The 19622-nt window shown below is 43.5% G+C and overlaps 1 protein-coding gene across 8 annotated transcripts in view; it reads right to left on the reverse strand.

Moving 5' to 3' along the window:
* Positions 1-19622, reverse strand: part of ATP6V0A1 (ATPase H+ transporting V0 subunit a1) — a 62035-nt gene that overhangs the window by 8215 nt on the left and 34198 nt on the right. For 5 of the 8 annotated variants that reach the window (XM_055329693.1, XM_055329701.1, XM_055329721.1 and 2 more), the window contains 8 exons: positions 18895-19034; positions 18406-18563; positions 17269-17359; positions 12665-12783; positions 11071-11287; positions 10593-10700; positions 5390-5497; positions 4414-4431 (listed from right to left, as the gene is read on the reverse strand). In XM_055329693.1, the coding sequence (XP_055185668.1) occupies positions 4414-4431; positions 5390-5497; positions 10593-10700; positions 11071-11287; positions 12665-12783; positions 17269-17359; positions 18406-18563; positions 18895-19034 (959 nt within the window). Of the gene's footprint in view, positions 1-4413; positions 4432-5389; positions 5498-9677; positions 9753-10592; positions 10701-11070; positions 11288-12664; positions 12784-17268; positions 17360-18405; positions 18564-18894; positions 19035-19622 lie in introns of all 8 variants that reach the window. The other 3 variants (XM_055329730.1, XM_055329711.1, XM_055329750.1) reach the window with 2 other exon arrangements.

The raw sequence follows: 19622 nt of genomic DNA on the forward strand, positions 1-19622 counted from the left end.
AGCTGACTTCGTCCTCACCGTGCCCAAGTGAGGTACCCTGCTCTGAGTCAGGAGAGAAGGGTTTTCCCCCAGCCAGGCTTCAGCAGATGGGTTGCCAAGGTGAGGCTAAGCCTCTACAGCCACCTTGATTATTATTCTTACAACCTGTGGGGAACAAGGTAACCTACTTTTCCTTATAGCTTCTGAGTTGACATAGGGAGATTTCTGGAAAAGTTCTCCAAAATCCTCCAGTTGACTGAGACCACACGGAACATCTATTGTTTTTTCTGTTTTTCTCATGCTCCCTTTCTCCCAGCTCTCCTTTCCACATCAAAAATTGTTTCCAGAATAAAGGGGGAGAGTTAGAACAAGCTTCATTTGTAGGAGTTCATTTGTAGGCCTGCTCCAAACAGAGCTAGGGAAGAATTACTGGCATGCTCCAGAAGCACCAGGCATACGGCGAGGCCTCTCCCTCTGCCAGGTGGAGCAATCAGTAGCCACCAAAGAATAGGAGGTGGGCCCTTCCGGGATCCTCCCACACAGCCCACCCAGGAACCCCAGAAGCACAGGGCCTCCCCAGCCTGCCCTACCTTCAGGTAGAGTCTTGTTTTTCCACCAGTTTCTTTCAAGACTCACATGACTCCACTCCCAAAGGACACCAGAAGTGTCTTGGGAAATTGCATGAGGACAGGAGGAAAGAAGGAGCTGGTTGGTAAAGTGCTAACAGCCCAGGCCTCAGGGGTGCAGCCAGTTGGGAGGGGCCAGCTCCAACACGCCATCTTTGGGCAACTGCCTCAGTTTCCCTCACCTCTGACCATCTCTACTCTGAGTATTTCTGGGCTTTTCTTTTGCAACAAGCTCTTCAGGCCTCCTAGTTATCCTAAGAACCAGGGTAATCCTCGTTACCTCAATCCCAACAAGCTGCTAAGAGCTCTTTCCCACCAGTCCTAGCTGTCCCCCCAGAGCCCATGCTCAGAGGAAGGAAAGGTCTCTGCTTCTAAAAGCTCTACAAAAGCAGGGACTGTTGGGTTTCCTATAGAACCAGCCCCCTTTTCAGCAGTTATATTCTTTTTTTTTTTCCAGCAGTTATATTCTACCCAGAGTTCCTCCCAGAAGAATGGAGAACATGGAGGAAGCCTTTCTTCTAGGCATTATTTTTCTACACTTTCTCTTCTTCCCAACTTCCTGCTTTGTAACCTTGGGCAAGTTTTCATCTCTATATAATGGGAAGGCAATGGTGGGGGGAGGATTTAGTGAGAAACAGCCAAAGCATGTAGGAGTGTCACTGCCTCAGGAATCAGCTGTGACTGAGGGGCATGGCTGCAGACTTCCTGTCTACACTCTCCCCCAGGGGCACAGCCCACCCCCTCCTCACCTCCTGCGCCTTGCCCTCCACCCTCTCTGTCCCACAAACCCAATATTCCCTGCACCCACTCCCTTGCCTTCCAGACGTGAGGTCTAAGACATTCTGTGTCCTCACTGAGCCTCTGCAGTGTCTCCCGTTGTCACCTTTTCCTCCTCCCTCTTGAGACACTCGCCTGCCCATGGTTTTCCTCCTACCTCCCCAGATGCTCCTTCCCAGTCTCCATCTTGTTTCTTCCTTAAACGCTGGAGGGCCAACTTCAGCTCCTACACCTCTCCTGCAGCACTGCTGCTCAGGGCTCGGACAGCCACCCATAGGAGAGACTCCCAAATGGACACCTTCATTTCTATGCTGCCTGTTTCCAACTAGCCATGCTGCATCTCCTAGTGTGCCACAGGCACTTCAAATTCAATGCCACCTAAACTCATTAATTACTCTCCTCTGTGCCGACTGGGACTGACTTCTACTCCACACCCAATGTCTAGTAGAGTATCACCACTAGGGCCCCAGGCACCTAAGCCTGGAAGTCACTAGGCAATCTTGAATCCTCACTCACTCTCACTGCCTATATTCATTAAGGTCCTGGGACCCGTAGCTCTAACTTCTTTAACCTCATTATTTGTCCTTTCCTTCCCAACTCCCCTGCAAATGCCTCAGTTCAGTTCAGGCTTCCCGATTCTTTCATGACTTGTATCAGACTAATGGGTCTCTAGGCCTCCAGACTGTGACCCCTCCTCAATCCAATATCCCCTAGGACACCCCCATTAAAGCATTTCAGTAATGCCCACATGCTGCGACACTTTTGGCCTCACCACCCTCTGCCAGTTACTTGCTATCCAAACGCTCTACTGCGGCTTGTTTCTGCAACCTCCAGGCTCCGCTCTCACTGGTCTCCAACTCCTGGCCCTGGGCTCCAGCCAAGCTGTGTACTTGTTTATCTCAAACACGTGATGGACCCACACTCCTGTGTCTTTCTGATAACTCTACACACTGATGGGTCTGCATCCCCACTCTGCACCCACAGAGATTCCTGCTTGACCAGAATAAGCTTAGCAACAATCTCCTTCGGGAATCACTTTCTGGTCTTCTCTCTCCACCCCCACCCCCGTACTTGTCAGGTGCCCTCTTTCTGTGTTCCCATAGCATCTTGGGCACACCTTAATCACACCATCTGTCACCCAGACTGTTTCCTCAATTTAGCTGGGAGTTCCTTGAAGGCAAGGACTATGTCTTTCTTCTTGCAGATTCTGTAGCACCAAACAGAGAGCTTGGCACATAGAGGGTGAATGAATGAATGGGTGGGATATAAGAATTAATGGACGAATGGTTGGGTGGGATAAATGAACAGATGGATGGATTGGGGGGGTGGACAGATGGATAGATGTGTGGGTAAGTGAGATAGATGGATGGGTAAGATGCATGAATGGGTGTGATGAACAGATGGATTAATGGGATGAATGGATGGATGGGTGGGTGGGTGGGATGAATACACCTGTTGAATTGACACAGTAGGGAGAGTGCCACTGACCCTTGCTGAGTGGTTACAGCCTTTAAAGATTTCCCAGACAATCAATTGGCCTGGCCCTGGTCTACAACTGGACTGAGTGCTCCCTGGAGAGAGAGACTGCTACTTCCACCAGGCTGCAATAATGGCCTACAGATTTTCACAGCCAAGCAAAAAAGGGAAGTTCTAAAAGAAGTAGGCTGGACTTAAAAAAAAAAAAAAGTTTTGTTTGAAATCTTTAGATAATTTTAACAATTAATCCAAATCTGGCTGTGGAGAACTAGACTGTGCATGTGCCTGACAGAGATAAAATGTCATCATTATTTAGGAAACCATGAGAAGCTGAACCCTTGAGGGAGCTGAAGGGCCAGAGACTAGGGAGGCTGAATTATAGTCCATCTTGTGTGGATATCCAAAGCCCCTGGGACATGGCTTACAAATGAGGACTATTCTGATGATGATCATAGCATTGAGTGCTCAATTAGGAAGACACTTAGAAAGAGCAGTGTTGTTGGAGGCTGTGTTACTGGGAGAGGGCTGGGCTCCTCACTAACATGGAACACACTTCCAGCCAGCCCTTCAGGGCAGCTCAACCAGTAACTGTGCAGATGAGCCGCTCATAGAACACAGAGGCTCCTGGATGCCAGCAAAAGAGCCACTCCAGCCTTCAGGAAGACCAAACACGATCTGTTTTACATAGAACAACAAAGGTTTTCCCATTCTCATCCCACTTTCTTTTGGAGAGGACTACGAGCCAAAAAAGGGAAGGGTACATGGGTCTAGGTATTTTTAGAGAAAAGTTTTGGGGGAAGATGCAAACAGTGCAGCAAGGCCTTTAAAAACCCAATTTAAAATCTGTGTATTGCTAACTGAATTACTGCTGAGCTAGAAGGCCTTCTACTCCAAATGTGGCCTGAATAGTCAACTTTGTTTCTATTATCTGGTATAATATGAACTCCTTTCACATAGATGGGATTGTTTCTTTTAGAATGCATCAGAGAGGCAAAGCCTCCATTTTGAAAGCTGCCTACCTCCTACCTGGGTAACAGGGAGGTAGAGCTGACACCAAGTGAGGGTCCAGCAATTCTCACGTCAAGCATCATCAAGCTGATGAGACAGTAGGAAGAGGTTGGCTGCATCTCAGACAGGGAGGAAGGGCAAGCTTTACTCACAAGCTCTCAGAGGAGCAAGGAGGAAACAGCTACTCCCATACATAACACCACAGGAGAGGAAGGCAAAGACTAATGGGATTTAATCCCCCCCAAGGGGGTTACTTCAAGAATGCCAAAGCAGACATTACTTGTAGCTCCTTTCAAAGCCATTCTCAGAGTTATTAGATCAGCAAAGTCAATGAAACAAAGACAGAGGTGACCGACATGAGATGCAGTTAATGGAGATGAGCTTTTTCAGGACACAGGTTCACAAACTGGTTAGAAATGACCAATGAGATGCGGGATGCGCGGGTGTCATGTGTGGCCCCCGGTTGCAGCAGGGTCAGCAGAGTGATCACAAGGATGGGAAGAGAAGCCCCAGATAAACATGAAGGCAAAGCCAGCTTGTTTCTTACCACTTCATCCTCGGTAGGCTTGTAAACACAAATTTACACTTAGTGGGAAGCCATGCCACACAAGGTCACAAGTTACCAGCACAAGGTTACTGTTTCTCTGGGAAAACTGTTAATATTAAAGGGGTCTAATGTGTTGGAGGCAGGCCTCCCCAGCATACACAGAAAGCAAAACCAGTAAGACTTAGAGCATTAGGATACGTATTTTTTAAAGGCACCCCAACCCTTATGGTTTCTTTTTTAAAATGTCATACACATGGTGAAATTGGTCACTCAGACTGAAAAGTTCAGTCACCTGGGTTAACTCCTATTTGCTCCAAAAATAATATAATTGGGGGCAGGGGGAAGAGGATATAACGAATAGATGACATTCAAAAGTTCAGTTCAGAGGCTTTGTGGTGGGAGTGGTCAGGCAAGGAGACTGGATTTTAACAAATAGCTTGGACATTGGGGGTTTAAAGAAAAGTCTAATGTGGCCTTCCTACTTTTTCACTCTCTCTGTAGAAAGGAGGCAAATAACATTTTTTAAAAAGCTCAAATAATATGTCTGCAACAAGTGCTCATTAGTGGGACGAGACCTTTAAAAGTACCTGCAATTACAGTTCCAACTGGAACCATTCCTGGAAGGGGTAAGGGATGAAGAACAGCCTGAAGGGGGCTGTGTTTCTGGTCACAAGAGCAGGGAAGCCAGGGCTTAAACTGTCCTCGGTCCCCAGGAGCACAATTAGTGACTCAGATTTGCATGCAGAGTACTGCGAGCAGCACAGAGTTCGAGTTCAGAAAGGGGATCACAGGTCCCACGGGCACTGCAGGCAACACCCACTGGAAACAGTAGCAGTGCCCTAAGAGGCCCAGATGGCAGGCTGATCACTAGTAATAGTATTTTCATTTTTCAAGAGGACTGGAGGGAGGCCACTGACGCACACCAGACAAGGGCTGACCCACAGTAGGAGAGGAAGCCCATGCCACTGGATCTTACCTCTTCTGTGTCCTCTGAATGGGTGGAGAGCTGGTCATGCTGAATAATCTCAGCATCCTCCTCTGTCGGTCCGTTGCCCACCCTGATCCCACCAAAGTTGAGAGTTCCCTACACAGATGAACAGAAAGAGTAGAATTTGCCTGGGCTTTAATGTGACATTTTGTGAGATGGGGAAGGGCGATGGTTAGTACATACAAACCTCAGAAAAGCATATATTCTAACAACAAAATCAAAACCCGCTGATCCAACAGCTAAGTACAAACAAACCACTGTCCCCACCCCAACCACCACCGACCCAGCCCCAGCCCCAGCTGCATTTACCACCTCATTCTGATAAGAGGCAACATGCAGTTCTGCCTGCTGCACCAGGATACACCAACCTGGCCTTGGTCAAGGCTAACTGAGATGCCTGCTTGAGTGAAAAGCTTCATATGAACAGGTTCCTACAATGACTATAGCTCGATCTGTAAAGCTGCCAGTGGTCTAAGTTTTTCTAGAACTAAAGATCAGACCTTCTAAGAGGGAAAGGAGCCAAATGACATGGTGACTATGACTATAACCTGGTCAGATAAACTTTCAACTGGAACCCAAGAGTTCAGCAACCTTTCCCAGAAGTGTACTGAGTCTCTGCCCAGGAACAAAGGACTTCTGAGTTCAGGAAAGGGAAAAAAAACTTAATGTATATCAGCTCCTGGCTAGAGAATATGGAGTTAAAAAAAAAAAGAAAAAGAAAAGGGCTCCTTTCCTTCAGTGGAAGATTCTGGAGTATTACAACTCTTTCACAGGTACGTGGGCAAATGCTGATTGGGTGTTTGCTTCTTCCCAGGCATTGTGTTCAGCAGAATTTCTAAGTCAACCTGACTTGGAAAAGCTTGGGTTTACAGAGGCAAAAGGACTCTGAATATAAAAACCAGGCAGAACTGGGGAGAAGTCGAACAAATACCAATGAGTGCTAACTGGCCAGCGGGAAAAGGAGCTAAAGAAATAGCCCCTAGACCCACCTCTTACAGTTTCTGATCAGGGAGCCCAGATGAGGCAAGAGTTCAAAAACTGCTCTTCTGCAAAACAGCCTTCTGGGCAGCAACACGATGTGCGAACAGGTTTGGTCAACTGCCCTGAGGTCCCCAACTACAGCTTCATTTTTTGGTGCGCACCTCTTTAGTGCAGCTTACTGACTATCCGGAACTCAGTGTCTGGGCACAGACTCTCTCTCCTTGTAGCAGGGATTTCTCCCATGCTGGTCAGAGAACCAGCTCCATCAGAATCACCTTGAAATTAAACAGAGGTTCTCAAATGCTACCCCCAGAAATTGTACATTTAGTAAGTCTGGGGTGTAGCCTAGGAAATCTATATTTAAAAAAATATTTCCCCAAGCACAAACTGTATCATGATCTTTATTGTCTATCAGAATTGAAAATGCAAGCACAAAAAAAAAAAATGCATATACCCTTTGAGACTTAGCAATCCCACTGCTGGGGACATCTATGTTCAGGAAATTTTATCAGGGTACACGGACAACGATGTTCCCTACATTCATATTTGTAACAGCAAAGAACTGAGAATGACCAACATATCCATCAACAAGGGAGTGATTACACAATTTTAGCATATCCAACAGAACATTCCATAGAACATTAGACGACTATAAAAGAGTGACACACTCTCCCAGGATACGGTAAAAATTTAAAAATCTGATAAATCAAGGGGCAGAAGAATGTCACGGTTTAAACCACAATTCCTAGTGCTCGCTTCGGCAGCACATATACCAAAACACAATTTCCTAGTATGTTTTAAACACACACACACACACACACACACACATATATATACATATTTATGTTAATGAATAATACATGCAGAAAAAATTTGGAAGTAAAATTTCCCTGCCTGTGAGAAGGGGTCTGGGGGAGGGGAACTTTCTCTTTCGGTACTATTTGCATTCTCTAACCTATTGCTGTGTGTGTGTGTGTGTGTGTGTGTGTGTGTGTGTGTGTGTGTTTTAGTAGGCTCCAAGCCTAGTATGGAGCCCATTGTGGGGGTTGAACTCATTACCCTGAGACTAAGATCTGAGCTTGAGCTAAGATCAAGAGCCGGACACCTAACCAACTGAGCCACCCAGGTGCCCCCTAATTTCACTTTTTAATGTCAGTAGGGGATTGTCTAGGTCATGGAATCATGGACCATCTTGATTTCTTCTTTTGCTTCTTTTGTTTTAATGTCCTAAGAAACAGGGGGATCCCTGGGTGGCTCAGTGGTTTGGCGCCTGCCTTTGGCCAAGGGCATGATCTTGGAGTCCCGGGATCGAGTCCCACGTCAGGTTCCCTTCATGGAGCCTGCTTCTCCCTTTCCTCTCTCATTCTCTCTCTCGCTCTCTCCCTGCATGGAGCCTGCTTCTCCCTCTCCTCTCTCATTCTCTCTCTCTCTCTCTCTCTGTCTCTCATGAATAAACAAATAAAATCTTAAAAAATATATATATATATCCTAAGAAACAAATTCTGATGTGTCAGATTTGGGAAGCCCTGAGACCCTGGGCACCTCCAGCACATGTGAACCTTATACCCGACCATTCTCAGAAGGTGGAATACAAGTACAACAAAGGGCACTGGTGACAGGAGAGGACCCCAGCATACTCTGGCATGGGTTACAGAGTCCAGGCAGCCTTCAGGCTTTAAGGCTCCTAAACTAGAAGGTCGTTTCCAAAGGTTTCCCCAACCAGCAGATAGAAAGAAGGGCAGACAAGTTAAATAAACCCTCTCACCCTAGACACACACTAACAAGTATCCCTTCAGGACACAGGACATGAGAATTATAGGAAGGTGGGGATGAGACATATACATCAGCAGAAAAAAGAAAAGAAAAAATTGAACTGAGACACACCACTTACAGACAACCAAGAGGACACAGAACAGAACAAATACAGATCAGTGATCATATCCTCAGCCCTTAGGGTCAATAATCCAGGGTCCTTGTTGTAAAATGATCATCCTGATGCCTTCAGCCTGCTCTCTACAACCAGATGTTTTGCAAAAGAACCAGTGGGGCAAAGAAGACCCTATGAATGTACAGCTTTCCAGACTGTGGACTTTTAGCTTGGATAGTGTCACAGAAGAGGATACCAGAGTTAAAAGCATCAAGACTGATGCATTAGAAACATATGCTAAGGCTAGCAAAAAGAAGACCACTTAGGAAGAATATCGATAAATGGATAGTATGCGCTTTGCAGACTTTTTAAAAAATATGTCTCATAGGAAAGGAGAGTAAGTTACTATTTGAACATAATTTCAAACAGCAACATTAAATTATCTTCTGATCCAAAATGTCAGCCTTTGACTTATTCTAGAAGGATGATTACAGCAGGTTTCTAAGTTTAAAATGATCAGAAACACTTAATGAAGGAAATGGTTATCCATCTAAATATTTCACTTTCTTTTAAAGGAGTATAATGCCACTGGATCACACTAGTATCATGTGTGATCATTGCTGGTGAGATTTTAAAAATCTTATTGATTACCTAGAATAGACTGCGCTAAGTTGATATCAGTGCTTTAAAAGAGTTTGGTTAAGAGATGTTTTTTTTTTTTTTTTTTTAAGAGATGATTTTAAGGACGAATGTTGAAATGCTTAACATTCAAATTGCTGTTGCTGAATCATGAGTTGGTATTTAAAGAAGGAAAGATCCAAACAGATGACTTTGGTTATTGCATCACATGCAGAGGACACATGAGACCCATAGCAGACTGGAGGTCTCAATGGAGCAGCTGAGGACAGGATGGCTTCTGAGTCTCTCACAAAAGAATAGACATGTATAAAGTCCCACTGGCAGGAGAGTAAGTGATAGCTAAAATGGACCAAATGTCCACATGTTACTCCAAAGCAGAAGTTCAAAGAGCAGGGAAATTAATTCAAGAATCACAGAAATGTTCTCCCTCCATGCTGAAAACTCATCTCATACAGGGTCACAAAATACGGTCATGACAGTTGATGAGTCCAAGAGCTACCATCTTGGATTAAGATGGTGGGATTCTGAGAGGGTGCAACAGTCACTTTGCTTCCATAGACATGACTGTACTTAAATTTCTGAATAGAAACTTAGCAGACTAATACATATTAGAATATATTCATAAGAGGTAGAAATATTTTTCTGTCATTGCCTCAATGAGTAATAAGGATGTACTTCCCAAAAGTATACATGTCCCATGCTCTCAATATAATTGAAAAGAATTCTGCTGCACTGTTTGCCACCTCTTTTACACAAAATGTGATGGTTTGTCAGTTTTAATTCACTCACTGTTGCAGCCGCTGCTGCCTCTAGTCCCTGCTGGCTCGGGTTTGGGCTGACTGGGGCCTCCACAGGCTGCCCTTCCTGATAGTGAATGGAAGAGAAGAGGAAGGGAGAAAGAAACAAAAGAGGGAGGGAGTGAGAGGGAGACGAATGGAGGGTACATGGAAGGATGAAGATGGTCAGAAAAGGGAGAAGGAGGATCTTGTAACTCAGCTGCTCTCCAACAGGAGTAATAATCTAACAGCTGTATGAGAGTCATGCAATAAGATCTTTTGGGTTTTACTAGGCACTGTAATAAGTAAGCTTTACTGCATCACCAGAAATGAAAATTTGGTAACTTAAGTGGGTGCGTGTGTGTGTGTGTGTAGAATTCATAAACACACATACGTTAAGTAAACACAAGTGTATGTGCTACTGTTTAAAAAGAAAAAAAAAATCATGTACTTTAAACCAAATATTTTTTCCGAGGTCTTGGTTGGTGAAAGTATCACAGTCTCATTTTAAAAGAAAATATTTCGGTGTCAGCCCTGTGGTTGCCCAGGCAAACCACATGAGAGGATTTACCCACCTGCAGCTCTCACAGCCCTGATTTGGCTGACACTGCATCTAGGCAGGCCTAGACCTGGATTCTGTTGAGCACAGCATGAGCAAAGCATGACCAGGAAAGGTAAAAAATCCCAACTTGTTTTCTCTACCTGAGTTATTCAAAGCTAAATCCAGGTGTTCGAACAGCAAATACATGTGGTGGTATTTTGTTTTTGTTTTTAATTTCAGCAGGTCCAGTGCTTGTGCTGGGAATATGACACAAGTGCATTTTAAGAGTATATAGACATATGCACAATTCATTATATCTGATGAGGAATTGCCTTGATCTCAAGGAAAAAAAAATCTAGTAACTTTCAGCAATAAAAATACACCCACCAAATGCTTCCTCCTCAAATATTGATGGCGAAGGACCAGTGGTTTAAATAGTAGCATCCAAGGTACACACAGTAGCGCAACCACTACCAGGAAACACTGAATTCCTTTCTATAAAGTAAGGATAAGGCACATCACATTAATCAAACATGCAGTTTCCAACTCCAGCACAAATTTCCCCCAAATAGTACTTTCCTACTGATCCATGGGTCACTCCTTCTCAAAATAATAAGAAGATGTTGTGGCAAAGCCCAGGAATTGTCTCATAGGATGAGAGTTATAAATTCTACCCCTTGTGGATACAGGAGTTATATTAGATCCTCTGAAACTAAGGAGGATGGGTTGAATTTAGTTCTGGATGTATGGGCTGAAAACTAAGACCACGAGAAAGATTCTTAAAGGATTTTCCAGAGTCACAGATATATCTGGCTTCCAGATTTAGGATAACCACCTAAGATAGTCCACCTCTGGGTTGACGTACCTGTCCAGAATATAGCATCGAATTACTAGAGTCCCCATAGGAAAAGAGAAACATGTTTATGAAATGGATCAGAAGGCTTGGTGCTTTCTCAGATGTATCAGCATTATAGGCTGTCCACTTGTAAAATATAAGGATAACCAAGTAGCCAAACAAAGAAGTCATGAAGATTATTTCAGGAATAAATCCAAAATAGATATTCAGGGGCTTCTTGAAATAGCTAAAAAGGAAGAGAAGAAAAAAATGTTAATGGTGAACAGACCCAGGAGTACCTGGTTGGCTCAGTCAGTGGAGCAGGGGACTCTTGATCTCGGGGTCGTGCATATGAGTCCCACATTGGATGTAGAACTTACTTAAAAAAAAAAAGAAAAAAAAATTGGGGCAGCCTGGGTGGCTCAGCGATTTAGCACCGCCTTCAGCCCAGGGCCTGATCCTAGAGACCCGGGATCGAGTCCCACATCAGGCTCCCTGCATGGAACCTGCTTCTCCCTCTGCCTGTGTCTCTGCCTCTGTCTCTCTCTCTCTCTCTGTGTGTGTGTCTCTCATTAATGAATAAATAAAATCTTTTAAAAAAAAAAAAAACACTTCTTTTTTTAAGAAAAAAAAAAAAAAAGGTGAACAGATCCAGGGTCAGCCCTACATCAAAAGAGAGCACTTACTAGATTTCCTAAGTACAGCTTCCTCAATTCTTTTTTTTTTTTTTTCAGTCCCCTGGACTGAAGGTGGTGCTAAACCGCTTGAGTCACCTGGGCTGCCCCCTCAATTCTGTCTTTATCACTTTAAGAAGCAACAGCCAGAAACACTGGGGGCAACAGAGACAAGTAGGATTAACCATGACTTCCAAACTTTTGGACCTTGAACAGTTTGGAACCACCCCACCAATCTTTTCCCATGAGAAAGAAATTGGAAAATATAGTATATTCTGAGACCACAGTTCATAATTTTACTTGAGTTACACATGAAAGAAAAAACAGTAACTCATTCATTTTGATGAAAATGATATAAGATTGGGATGCCTGAGTGGCTCAGCGGTTTAGCACCTGCCTTTGGCCCAGGATGTGATTCTGAAGTCCCAGGATCGAGTCCCACATCAGGCTTCCTGCATGGAGCCTGCTTCTCCCTCTGCCTGTGTCTCTGCCCCTCTCTCTCTGTGTATCTCTCATGAATAAATAAAATCTTAAAAAAAAATGACATAAGATTTTTCCTCTTGTTAAATGACTAATATTAATTAAGCTGCCTTTAAGAATATGAGATTTTAGGGGATCCCTGGGTGGCTCAGCGGTTCAGCACCTGCCTTTGGCCCGGGGTGTGATTCTGGAGTCCCAGGATCGAGTCTCGCGTCAGGCTCCCTGCATGGAGCCTGCTTTTCCCTCTGCCTGTGTCTCTGCCTCTCTCTCTCTCTCTCTCTCTCTCTCTCTCTCATGAATAAATAAAATCTTAAAAAAAAAAAAGGAATAGGAGATTTTTATAAAAGCACCTCTTAAATGTAGAACAGAGTTCTAAGTTACTAATCCCTCCCCAAAGATGTCATGATTTCTGTAGGCAAAAGTATTACTAAAACTATGCATGTTCTTGTGACATAAACAGAGCAACTTACATATGGTTGAAGAGGCTCAAGGTGACTCCGAACATCATGTGGATGATGCCAAGGATAACAGATGTCTTCATTTTAAAGGAGTTGAGAAAGGTCAGTTTATTGGTAGCAATGTTCCAGATCTGTCACAGCCCAAGGAAACAAAAAGGTATTACAAAAAGTTCATGAATGGGATATTATTATTCATCTGCTATCTTTTTTTTTTAATAAAATTTTCTTTATTCATGAGAGACACAGAGAGAGAGAGAGAGAGAGAAGAGAGAGAGAGAGAGAGAGAGAGAGAGACAGGCAGAGGGAGAAGCAGGCTCCACTCAGGGAGCCTGATGTGGGACTCGATCCCGGGACTCCAGGACCACGCCCTGGGCCGAAGTCAGGCTCCAAATCGCTGAGCCACCCAGGGATCCCCTAATCTGCTATCTTTTTTAAAGTAAGCTCTATGCGCAATGTGGTGCTTGAACTCATGACCCTATGATCAAGAGTTGCATGCTCTATCAGCTGAGCCAGCCAGCTGTTCCTATTCACCTATTTTCTAAGCCTTTTTTTTTAATTATGGAAAATTCTAAACATAGACTTAAGTAGAGAGAACAGTATAACAACCTTGAATTTACTTATGACGCAGGTGAACAATACTCAAGGTCAATATTATTTTATCATAAGACAACCTACTCCACATCTCTGTATTATTTGGATGTAAAGCCCACTTATCACATCATTTTACCTGTAAATATTTCAGACTCTTTTTTTTTTTTTAAGAGAGAGTGTGTGTAGTGTGCCTGCATGTGGAAGAAGGGATGGGGGCAGAAGAAGAGGGAGAGAGAACCTTTTTTTTTTTTTTTAAGATTTTATTTATTCATTCATGAGAGACACAGAGAGAGGCAGAGATACAGGCAAAGAGAGAAGGAGACTCCATGCAGGAATCCCGATGTGGGACTCGATCCCGGGACTCCAGGATCATGCCCTGGGCCAAAGGGAGGCATTCAACTGCTGAGCCACTCAGGCATCCCAGGGAGAGAGAATCTTAAGCATGCTCCACACCCAGCATGGACAGGTGGCTCAATCTTATAACCCTGACGTCATGAACTGAGCTGACACCACGAGCAGGACGCTTAACTGCCTGAGCCACCCAGGCACCTCCCCCCGCCCACACACATTCTTTTTAGGTAAGGACTCATTTTTAAAACATGACCATAATACTATTATTACCCTCAAAAGCATTAACAATTCTTTCTTTCTTTTTTTTTTTTTAAGATCTTATTTATTTGATAGAGAGAGAGCCAAGTAGGCAGAGTGGCAGGCAGAGGGAGAAGGAGAAGCAGGCTCCCTGCTGAGCAGGGAGCCCAACGACATGAGTCTTGATCCCAGAACCCTGGGATCACAACCCAAGTGAAAGGTAGACACTTAACCAACTAAGCCACCCAGATGCCCCAACAACAAATCTTTAATATAATGAAACATATAGTCAGTATTTAAATTTCCCTGATTTTGGGATCCCTGGGTGGCGCAGCAGTTTGGCGCCTGCCTTTGGCCCAGGGCGCGATCCTGGAGACCCGGGATCGAATCCCACATCGGGCTCCTGGTGCATGGAGCCTGCTTCTCCCTCTGCATATGTCTCTGCCTCTCTCTCTCTCTCTCTCTCTCTGTGACTATCATAAAATTAAAAAAAAAAATTTTCCCTGATTTTGCCTCAATTTTTAAAAAAGAATTCATTTATTCAAAGTAGAGTCCAGATCAGGTCTCTACATTGACACAACTCTTAAACATCTAATCTATAAATTATCCCTCAAACTTTTTAATTATAAAATATTTGAAGAAGCTGGGGCATTTATCTTGTAGATGTTTCATAGTCTGTGTTTTGCTGATCATATTCCAGTAGTGCTGCCATTCCATCTATTTTTAAATATTAATTGCCTTAAGCTTTGTCACTTAGGGCCTGGACAGGTATAATATTTTTCACATTTCTTCTGCCTCTACTTAACCATCAGATTACATTTCCTAAATCAATGACTCTGATGCAGTCACTTCCCTGTGCCCAAACGTACCCTGCACCTGCACTGTCTTCTCTAGGATAAAGGACAAACTCAGTAACATAGTAAGCCAGATCTTCCACCAGCTAGCCTGGTATCATTTTTTCAGAACCAGCATCCTTGTGAGGAGCTCATCCTTAGTGACTTCTAACCTGAAAATTTGTGGCTAGTACTTTCTCAGTCCCAGTCTTCCCTGAAATTCAATTCTATAGGTCCAACTGCCTGGTGGACATTTATACTGGTGCATCCAACAGGCACTTCAAACGTAAAACCTACCCTTAAGCATCAAATGAGATGCATGCAAGACAACAACAGAAAACATTCTGCTGGGGTGCCTGGGTGGTTCAGTTGGTTGAATGTCGCCTTTGGCTCAGGTCATGACCCAGGATTCTGGGATCAAGCCTCGCGTCAGGCTCCCTTGCTCACTGGGAAATCTGCTTCTCCCTCTCCCTCTGCCTGCTCCCCCTACTTGTGCTCTCCCTCCCTCTCTCTGTCAACTAACTAATAAATAAATCCTTAAGAAAAAAAGAAAAAGATAACATTCTGCTAACTATAGAACACTACATAATGTTACCTAATATTATGATTATTATTTTTTCCTAATATTATGATTAGACTCTAAGCTACTTGACAGCAGGAGCTACAGCTTAAATTATGTGTTTCCTCCAGCAAGCACCATATCTGCACACAACAGGGATTCAGTAAACATTTGTTAAATGTGTACATAAAATGTTTTTCAACCTTTTCAGGTCTTGGTCTCCTTATATGTATGATAGGGATAGCAGTATTTCCCTGTTAGAACTGTTTGAGGGGAAATCAGATATGCTGAGGGGAGAGTATAGTGTTTGGCCCCCAATAACCATTTCAGTAACATTTGCTCTTGTAATAATCAAAATGAGTAACTTTGGATTTCCCCACCTCTATGCTTTTGCACATACTTCTCCCCATCTGTAACAATCTGAAATTTTTTTTTTAAAGATTTCATTTATTTATTCATGAGACACACACAGAGAGAGAGAGAGACAGGCAGAGGGAGAAGCAGGCTCCACGCAGGGAGCCCGATATAGGACTCAATCCCAGAACCCCAGGATCAGGCCCTGAGCTGAAGACAGGTGCTAAACCGCTGAGCCACCCAGGGATTCCCAGAAATATTGTTGAAGTCCAAATTAATGCCCATTTTTTTTTTAATTTTTATTTATTTATTTATGATAGTCACAGAGAGAGAGAGAGGCAGCGACACAGGCAGAGGGAGAAGCAGGCTCCATGCACTGGGAGCCCGACGTGGGATTCGATCCCAGGTCTCCAGGATCGCGCCCTGGGCCAAAGGCAGGCGCTAAACCGCTGCGCCACCCAGGGATCCCTTAATGCCCATTTTTAAAAGCAACTTTGACCTTTCTGGCCTATAATGATATTTTTCCTCTGGAATGCTATATTGCTTACTGTCCAATGCTCATTTTTTCTTTCAAGATTTTATTTATTTATTCATGAGAGACACAGAGAGAAGCAGAGATATAGGCAGAGGGAGAACATGACTCCAGGAACCTGGGATCATGACCTGAGCCAAAAGCAGATGTTCAACCACTGAGCCACCCAGGCGTCCCTCTAAATGCTCATTCTTAGATTTCTTTCCCCGTCTCCCCTAAGCGCACAATACAAAAGATCTGATCACATTTTATTTCCCTAAGGTTTTTGTTTAATTCTGGGATAAGTTTTTGTAAGTATATAAAGATAATAATGCAAATCTAAAAATCCATAAGAAAGAACTACTTCTGCTTTGTTAAATTATCTGCTAAAAATAAAACCAAACTAAGTTAAACAGAAATAAACTGGGAAGGACTCTTAAAAATCAATCTTCCTATGGTCAAAATTATTAGCCACCTTTGAAAGAAGCAGGGCAGGAAAAATTATTTGGTTCCCCCAGGCACTTGGGTCTCTTATGGTTTGGAAGTACTATGGACAGATACACAAAGGCTTTCCAAAAATACTTCAATTGGGGGCCCCTGGGTGGCTCAGTAGGTTGAGCATCTGCCTTCAGCTCAAGTCAAGATCTCAGGGTCCTGGGATCGAGAACCCCATCAGGCTCCCTGCTCAGTGATGAGTCACTTCTCCCTCTCCTTCTGCTCCTCATGCTGGCTCTCTTGCTCTTGCTCTCTTCCTCTCAAGCACTCTCTCTCTTTTTCTCAAATAAATAAAATCTTTAAAAAACAAAGACAAAAAATAAAAATACTTTAATTGAAAAACAAATAACTATCTATCTTCAATTTAATTCTCTCACTTCAGGGTTACAGTTTTAAAAATCTGGTGTTAGGGGTACCTGGGTGGCTCAGATGGTTGGGCATTCAACTCTTGGTTTCAGCTATGGGTCATGATCTCAGGGTCATGGGATCAAGTCCTGCAACGGGCTCTGCACTGAGTGCAGAGTCTGCTTGGGATTCTTTCCTTCTTCCTCTCCCTGCCCCTTTGTCCCTCCCCCAACACACGTGCTCTCTTCTCTCTCTCTCCAAAATAAACAAAATCTTAAAAAAACAAACAAAAAAAACCCCACAACTAATGTTAGACATAATAGGAAAGAAGTGCTCTTACTGGATCAATGCCAAAGGGGTATGGTCCACCAAAAACTCCACGGACAGATGGGTTCAACTGCAGAACAGGGTTCCCCCGAAGCGTCTCCTCCCTACCATGTTAGGAAAAAGGTTCCATTTATCAAGAGAGGGAAACTGCTGGGGTCCAAAAACTGATCCTAAAAGAAATTACTACAGCTGTCTTGTCTTATCAATAAAAGAGGAGGTACTTGCATCTAAGAACGAGAATGGATCAGAGAAGACCATAATAAGCCACCTGGGTAGCTCTCTGTCTTCAGTTAAGGTCATGATTCCAGGGTCCTGGGATTGAGTCCTACATGGGGCTCCCTGCACAGTGGGGAGCCTGCTTCTCCCTCTCCTTCTACACCTCTCCCTGCTCATGCTCTCTATCTCTCTTTCTCATGCTCTCAATCCTTCTCTCTCAAATAAATAAAATCTTAAAAAAAAAAAAAAGACCACAACAAATACACCTATACAACTAAGTAGGGTAATGTGCAGAATCTGCTTTTAATTTACAAAAAGAATAGATGTGCCTAAATTTATAGCCTCAGCTTTTCTTTCTTTTTTTTTAAGATTTTGAAATTTATTTCAGAGAGAGAGAGAGAGAGAGTATACAAGCAGGGGGAGGGGCAGAGAGAGAGGGAGAAGCAGGCTCCCCACTGATCAGGGAGTCCATTGCAGGGCTTGATCCCAGGACCCTGAGATGATGACCCAAACCAAAGGCAGACACTCAGCTGGCTGAGACACCAGGTGCCCCATCTTTTTTTTTTCTTTTTTCTTTTTTAAGTAGGCTCCACACCCAGTGTGGAGCCCAGTGTGTGGGGCTTGAACTCCTAGCCCTGAAATCAAGACCTGAGCTGAGCTCAAGAGTCAGATGTTCCAAAAAAAAAAAAAAAGAGTCAGATGCTTAACTGACTGGGCTACCCAGGTGTCCCAAGCACTCAGTTTCTTGACAGTGCTAAAAGAATCACAAAGAACTTACCAGCCCAGGGCATAAATAAGAGGGGACACTGCATTCTTCTGAAACAAGAGATGCTGTCAGCTAGTTCCTAAATAAGTGTAAGTTTACTTCTGTCTGGAAAATCAGAGCTGAATAGGAAAGGAATAATCTTTGACTTTTAATTTCTTTGCAACTTACGTCCAATTATATATAGTGAACATCGGCCGTACGCTCCAGGATGACCCAAAGATATTAAGAGACTTGGAAAAGCAATCATTGTAGATGAGGCCAGTGTAGATGGAAAACACACCCATCAAAAGAATAATGTACCGGCCGCTGAACACAGTGCTAAACATCTGGGAACCAGAACAAAGAAGTCAATGAAAAATATTGCCTGTGGCTCATGTTGTGACAACATGAGAATATTATTGAGAATATTCTAGACCCTTCTAATAGTACTTTACCCCACCCCGGGTCAGGGAGCTTAGAGTAAAGGCCAAAATACAGTAACGAGAAATTCTCACAGCACATGGTTGCTTTAGAGTTAAAATGAATATAACTCCTCTAGAAACAGCCTCTGTAACTTCACTATAAATTCATGGATAAAAGACTTTCAGATCATAATTATATAATGAATGCTTAAGAAATTATAAAGTTTCAGTCTAACACAGATACAGCAGACATTACCTCATTCTCATTCTTCTGAGAGAGGATCCGGCTCTCCCTCAATACCATCCATACAGCAAAAAGAGTCATCAAAATGCCATGGCCAAAGTCCCCAAACATCACAGCAAACAAGAAAGGGAAAGTGATGATGGTATATGGAGCTATAAAGAAACCAAAGGAGGAAAAAAACAAAATACAGAAAACTACAACTACCACTGGCAGATCACATTCTCCTACATACTCTAAGATCAGTATAAGGGGACTTATTCCCTAGCTGTTGGTCAGATGAATTCCCAGAGAAAACCTTCCATGGCAGGATCTGTACATCCTCACAAAGCAGCTCTGATGGGATCTGGGCGGCTGCTAGCATTTTAAACAAAGAACATAGGAAATGAAAGTTTTGTCCCTAGCCCTGGCAACAGTGTGGTTCGTTCTTTAATTCCTTTTCTCTAACCCCTCGAACACTGCTCCTTTGACAGGCCAGCTTTCTTCCCTTGTGCAGCAACCATTTCTCAGCTAAATAAAGCTCCCAGGAAGGTGGGAGAAAGCCCAGAACCCAGATCAAAGTCAGTCCTGCCAAAGACCAGCTAAAAACAAATTCTCAGACTCCTGATTTAATAATTAACTCCCCTGATTTTGCTTTATGAAATCTGCTTTGTAAAAAGAAAAGAAAAGAAAAGAAATCTGCTTTGTGTCTAAAATAGTCAATAATTGTGTATTTTCCCTGTCTAACTTGGAATAGGGAAGCC

Source organism: Nyctereutes procyonoides, unplaced genomic scaffold, assembly GCF_905146905.1.
Source record: "Nyctereutes procyonoides isolate TBG_1078 unplaced genomic scaffold, NYPRO_anot_genome, whole genome shotgun sequence".
NCBI lineage: Eukaryota > Metazoa > Chordata > Mammalia > Carnivora > Canidae > Nyctereutes > Nyctereutes procyonoides.